Source organism: Homalodisca vitripennis, chromosome 3, assembly GCF_021130785.1.
Source record: "Homalodisca vitripennis isolate AUS2020 chromosome 3, UT_GWSS_2.1, whole genome shotgun sequence".
NCBI lineage: Eukaryota > Metazoa > Arthropoda > Insecta > Hemiptera > Cicadellidae > Homalodisca > Homalodisca vitripennis.
In genome coordinates this window covers 40,824,269-40,830,616 of record NC_060209.1, presented here as the reverse complement: position 1 = coordinate 40,830,616, position 6,348 = coordinate 40,824,269, and the positions used below count along the sequence as shown (strand labels likewise).

At 34.1% G+C, this 6,348-nt stretch overlaps 1 protein-coding gene across 2 annotated transcripts; it reads left to right on the top strand.

Annotated features, from left to right (window-relative positions):
• Window positions 1-316: 316 nt before the first annotated feature.
• Window positions 317-4,797, top strand: LOC124358634. 2 transcript variants are annotated; one of them, XM_046810935.1, is made up of 4 exons: window positions 317-444; window positions 1,109-1,241; window positions 3,248-3,469; window positions 4,158-4,797. In XM_046810935.1, exons 1-4 carry the CDS (start codon window positions 439-441, stop codon window positions 4,571-4,573), a joined length of 777 nt encoding a protein of 258 aa, XP_046666891.1. In that variant the 5' UTR covers window positions 317-438; the 3' UTR covers window positions 4,574-4,797. The 2 variants fall into 2 exon arrangements, with proteins under 2 accessions (XP_046666891.1, XP_046666892.1); XM_046810936.1 differs by having other exon boundaries at window positions 332-441.
• Window positions 4,798-6,348: the final 1,551 nt, after the last annotated feature.

The window sequence follows — 6,348 nt, the reverse complement described above, 5'->3', positions numbered from 1 at the left end:
CCATGCAATATGGTTTCAGTAAGATAGAGAGACTGTAGCAATCTACATATTTAATACTATCATGTAATTTACAATACAAGACATAAAAAACGTAAATAATTATAGCAGTGTAAATAAATCACATTCATAACGGTTTAGTAATGGAAAATGTAAAAAAAAACTATTAATAGTATTAATTAATTAAACTCTGGTGGTACGTTTACGTTGAATATTCACCAGCTAATTCAAAAAGAGGTGCCTTAAGTAGCACTACATTTGATGTATCCAGCTAGCGCACAAAAGTATAAGTTATGTGATTATCAATATTAAAACTCAGCTGTTGTCTGGGACAGCTGAAGTAAGTTATGGTGCTTTAAGAATTAAGTATAATTATTTATCAAGTGTTGTTCACCAAAATAAAGAAGTAGTTCTGTTAATCGTGAATACTACGTTCGAAAGATGGTAGTAAGTAATTACGTTTTAAGTTAGTGCTTATTGTGTAGTGTTTTATATTACATTGGAAATTATACGGGCATTACTTGATCGTCATGTGTAACTTGCAATGAAGGTTGCATCCTACACATCGAACGAATAGGCTGAGTGGAGTAATATAAGAAATTGGACTTACCGGGAGAGCGCCCCACTCCGGAACTACAGAGTCCTACCACGCTGTTGAACGACCTCTTAGGAAACGTCACAAACCGGACACCACTGGTCCAACGACCACCCACCCACTTGGATATGCACCAGTAATTCCCTCTTGAAACACATTTAAAAGGTTACTCCTCCTCACCTGTCCTACTGCACAACAGCTCAAGAGTAAGCTAGGAGCATTAGGTTCAGAGGCCATTGGGGGTATTACCCAAAAACTGCCTTAAGAGGGAATCAACATCCCCGTCAACCTGTTTGGAGCCTTCAGTGAAATAATTGAAATTTTTACAATATGAAAGAAAGCGTAACTCACATTTAAAGCAAACAAATTTAAATTATTTTTTTTTTTAACTAAACAAGGCAATATTGTTGACATTTTTAAAAAATACATATTTTCAATGATAATACACTAAATTGTTTACTTAAACACATTTTATACTCATACTTGTCATTCTTATAATACATTTTTGTGTTGCAGGAGCCCATCATAAATCAAGATATATTTATACAATACAGGTACAATCTGTATAATAAATACCTTGGAAGCCGAGTAAGAGTCAACGTCAGAAATCGCAAAAAGAGGACAAAAACGTTTATCGGAAAACTGCAAGGTAAAGTCATAAAGGTCAAAAAATAATTTGTAAGGTCATTCCGAAATTGTAATATATCGGATTGGTAAGTATAATTTGCAAGATATAACAATGGTGGCTCGTGGTTACAAAGTAATGAGTGTTGAAATGTTGTCTTCCAATTGGCGGATATTGTTTCCATTAGTATCCCTGATTGGGGTCATGTCCAGGTATTCGTGTATGAATTAATTGCTTTAAAATATATAAGTAATAACCGGCAATTAGATGTTTTCTTGCCACATATTGCCTGGTAGCCATAATAAACGACATTATACTGTATGTGAAAGTTGGCTGCGATTGTGTCGATTCTGGATAGACTGTGGAACAAGGCAAATAATTGTTCTACACTGTCGAAGGAAGTTCTAGGATCTATTAATATTGCTAATTGTGTTTCTGCAAAGTATGTTTATACGGCGTGTTTCATAGCTCCTAATACCATAGCACCTAATATTTCTTGCACCCCGCCAGCTAATATCTCTCCACTTTGCGTGTCGGAGTTGTGGTATTAAATTTGTGTAGGTGCTATGTTACTCACGGACCATTCTGTTGGAAGCTCGGCATTTGGAGCTATAATAATAGGTGCAGTGGTACTTTTAAAGTGAATTGTCCATTATGTGAAACCAAAATAAAGTTGTCGGTGCTGTTGTGTTAGAAGCTAGGAAACACCACCACATGTTGAGGCTGGCTCTGTCCTAAAGGTATCATAATAAGACTAATAACTTCTATTTTTACGTTGTGCATTTTGCTTAGTGTCAAATTTTGTTGTCTCAGAGTGCAAAGTTTTGTAAGGCGATTATTTGGAAATAACCCAGCACATTTATGATCTTTGTTTTTATTTTCGCCACATTCTCTGTTCATGATGATAACATGTTTTAGAGCGTGAATACTCTCTTAAAAAGCTTACAATTTCAAAAAGTTTAGAATAGTATTTATTTTCTTTTAAATTTAAAAACGAAATACATCCAGCTCTGAGTCTGGATAAAATGTGAAGGTAAAGAGTGGACGACTAAATACATATCGTATGTTGTTCAAATTATGCATAAAATTCATAAAATATAGAAACAATTATGCAGGGATAATTATGTGAACTACAACGTCAGAATTAAATATATTTATAATTTTCTTAGTACACTACACCTGTTTTGATCAATCACAACTAGGTAATTCATCTAATTCAGTCAACACATTACTTCAGCCAAGATCATAAGGTACTATGTAAAACAGGATAGCCAGTGGAGCTGCAAGAGTTCGATAAATTAAAATGAGTAAATACAGTTGTGGTAATAACGCCCATCATCGTCTATCTGTTCTATTAGTATTCGTTTCTTATATATAATATCTAACAAATGGATATGGGCATTCCTAATCTAAGGATGTGATCCATAATCCAGGAGAATACACTTCTGATTGGCTTATACCTTCCAATTGAACCTTCACTAGGAACAGCAAAAACAGATGTATCACTTAAATCTGGGTAACCTATGGATGGAGCGGTACATCACTAACCGCAAATGTCGAGATATTGGGGTGCAAGGGTACATCGATAGGTTTAGTCTTCTGTGGAGGATGACTGTTGGAGTTAGTAGGGCTCCCTAAGTGTTAAAGGCAGTTGCTAGCCTTAACATTATTGCATACCGTCCCCTGCCCGCTTTTATTTCAGAAGCTGGTACAAAGCTGGCCTCTACTTCCTCCAAGGAAAAATTTCTGAGATTAATGCCCAAAATCTTTCCTCATGGATTTCCTCTTTCCCTATCGCCAATATTACCCGTCCAAAATATTCAGTCACTCCGGAAGCAGCGAAACATTCCTTTTAGAAATAAGTACAATATTTAAGCTTCTTGTCCTAAGGGAACAAAACAATTATCCATATACTTTTAAGCAGTATTAGTGACCCTATTCCACGTAGTTCTCATCTTCATTGAGGTGGGCCAACGGGAAAGTTATGACGAGCTGCTGGTGGTATTTGGAGTTTACTTTGAATTCTATAGGATACGACTTGCACCTGAATGTGGTGCTGGCGGACGTCTACCGTGTCATCCTGTACAACACGGAGGAGCAACGTCAGGACGTGGATGGATTGATGGTAATTCGAGGAGTCAATGTGCAATCCATCAGGCTCGCGTGTCCAGAGCCGCACTTGCTTCCTTGGCCTACCAAGCCCACCAAGCTCACTAAAGCTGCATCCAAGTCCCCCGCCCGCTCAAAAGAAGGTGAGAATTAGAACGATGACATCAAGTGGACATATTACAGTTAAGTTGTCTGTAATTTCTTTATACTAAGTGACGTAAAGATTATTTTATTTGCTGAGTGCCCTTTGTTTGAATTACGAATAGTGAAAATACTTCCTCTCGTTTCTAATGCTCTTTTGAATGTTGAAATTTTAGGAATTTAGCGGTTTGAAAAACTTTGGCTACTCATTAGTAAAACGAGTGGAATTTAAACTGTAAAGAATTAGTAAGTATGGAATTTATAAGTTACTTTTCTGCACAGTACTAAACATTCAGACTGTTACTTTTGTATTTAGAAAGTTTTCATATTCATATTAAATACCTTGGCTGTTATATAGATACCTAAAATTATATTTCAAATATATTTTTTATATTTAAAAAAGAATAGTTGCCACACCGTACACAATTGGGTGTTGTAAACACCATATAAACTTTCTCACAAGGATACCCAGAAGAAGAATCAATATTAATAGTTTGGACTTATATATTACAATTCAAGACCTGCTAAAAAAAACACGATTAAAATTTTAATTTTAACATGTAATTTAGAATCAGTATTATAAGTGAGTATAAGGTCCCTAGTATTTAGTAGATTAAACAATTGTATAGTCGACAGTGAGAGTATTATTTATGTCATTATATTTATACGTGTCATATTGCAATGTTGCAGAACCACCAAAACCACCAACACCAGCAAGGCCGTTAAAACTGAAACGTGCCTGGCTCACATCTCCAAGTCCGTCCGGCGATTTTACACCGAGTAGACAGAGGAAGGAAACATCCGAGACACCTAGTACTGACAAAGCTGCGAATGAAGGAGAAAAAGGAGAAGAAAAGAGAATTCCTGAAGAAGTGAAAAAAGAGACTCCGAAATCAGAAAATATAACATCTCCAACGGATGCAGATGAAAAAGCCTCTGTTCTACAGAGAAACGCAGAGGAAGAGGTCATTATAAAACGTGAACCTGAAGATGATTCTTTAACGTTTGAAGAATTTATTCTGGCCAATAATGACATAGGGGAAGATTACGTAGTAAAAAGTGAGGTCCAGGATTCAGATGAAGGTGATATGCCTGAGAACTCGTAAATGTTATAGTATTTCATGACGTGTGTTTGTTACGGGTTTTTGCAATTTATTAAACAAGTACTAATTACATTAAAATAATAATTTGTTTGGTTATTGATTTGAAAATGTTTATTTTTTTTAACTATTTTGGCAAATGGTGATTTTCAATGTTCGTAGAGATAACGTTCATTACTTCGCTAACAAACTCTCTCGACGTGTATTCAAATACATTTATTTTTCTAGAAGTTTGACTGTGTTATTTGTTGTAAAAGTATGAATTAATCTTACAAGAGGACTCATGATACCTTATGAATTAAGCAGATAATAATAATAGATATGGTAAAACCATCCATTGGAATATTGCCTTTCTGTCTGTGCTCTGGCTTTAATTAGGTAAGTAAGTTCCACACAAGGTCATATATGACACACACACACACACACACACACACACACACACACACACACACACACACACACACACACACACACACACACACACACACACACACACACACACACACATTGTGGGATTTGCAGTTTTATCTCATCAGGTGGATTAGACTCGCAACACAAAAGAATCTGACAGGAAACTAAACGACTTATGTAGATGATTTTAGACAAGACTGTACATAAAACTAAGCATGTAAATTGTGTATCAAAGACTAAAATCTGTTTATTTTCTAACCTATGAATAGCATATTATACTAACTCAAATACCACGTAAGTAGTGGAGTAAGTACATTCTTAGTCTCCGGTCACTCATGGGCAAAGGTCATTGGTACGATTTGTATAACTATTTTGACTGTGTGCTATTATTATGCATTGTTTTTGCCCATTTAAGTCTTCCACATTATAAGTATTTAATTGATTTACTATAACGTGGTATTTACGTTTATACACAGTTGATTGAAAAAGTAATGAAAATCATGTTATCAATTCAAATTCTCCTTCAGAGAAATAAATTTAAAATAAAGTAAGGAAATATTATACAAAACAATGTTGAATTATGTTTGAATAAACCGTCCATCTGAAAATGAAAAATAACACTTAAAATGATGAATTATATGTTCTGCCCAGTGTGAATAAACACTGATTTAGTGCGGCTGTTCTGGAATATCACATCTATTACATAAACAGTTTTAAGGCTTATTTATCAGTATGACTATTATGATTTGGACTTTTTGAAATCAAATTTAAATTTGGGTCGATATTGAAACTTTTAAATATGTCAAATACTGGTAATGCAGTTTATTGCGAACTAAAAAAGTTATGAAACATTTTGAAATTCATAAAAAAATTATTTATTTCATGCATACTAAATAAAAAGAAACATATAACCGTTTTATTTTTAAGGGACTCTACTCATTTAGAGGGATGCTTCCAGTTTTGTATTTGAAGGCTACAGATTAAGTATATCCTTTTACAAAATGTCAAACATCTTGTAGAATAATTATAAAATTTCAATTCTCTTGTTCTTTTTTTGAAGGAAAAATACAAAGATTACTATTTAGTTTTAAATATAAAGCTTATTTTATATTATAGGTTTTAGTTCACATGAAATACATTCTATTTTTTTACGAAGATTATAGCATATAAAAAAGGTAAAGTACACCTTCTGACCGACAAAAGAATACACCTAAGGTTTCATTTACCCAGAAAAATATTTAGCACCGATTATATATTTTCATAATTTCCAAAACGTTTGAATGGTTTATTCCATAACAACCTGAATACTTTTTAGAACGTAAAAACCAAAATAACACATGTTATATTGGTTATTTGAGAAGTCTTCATTG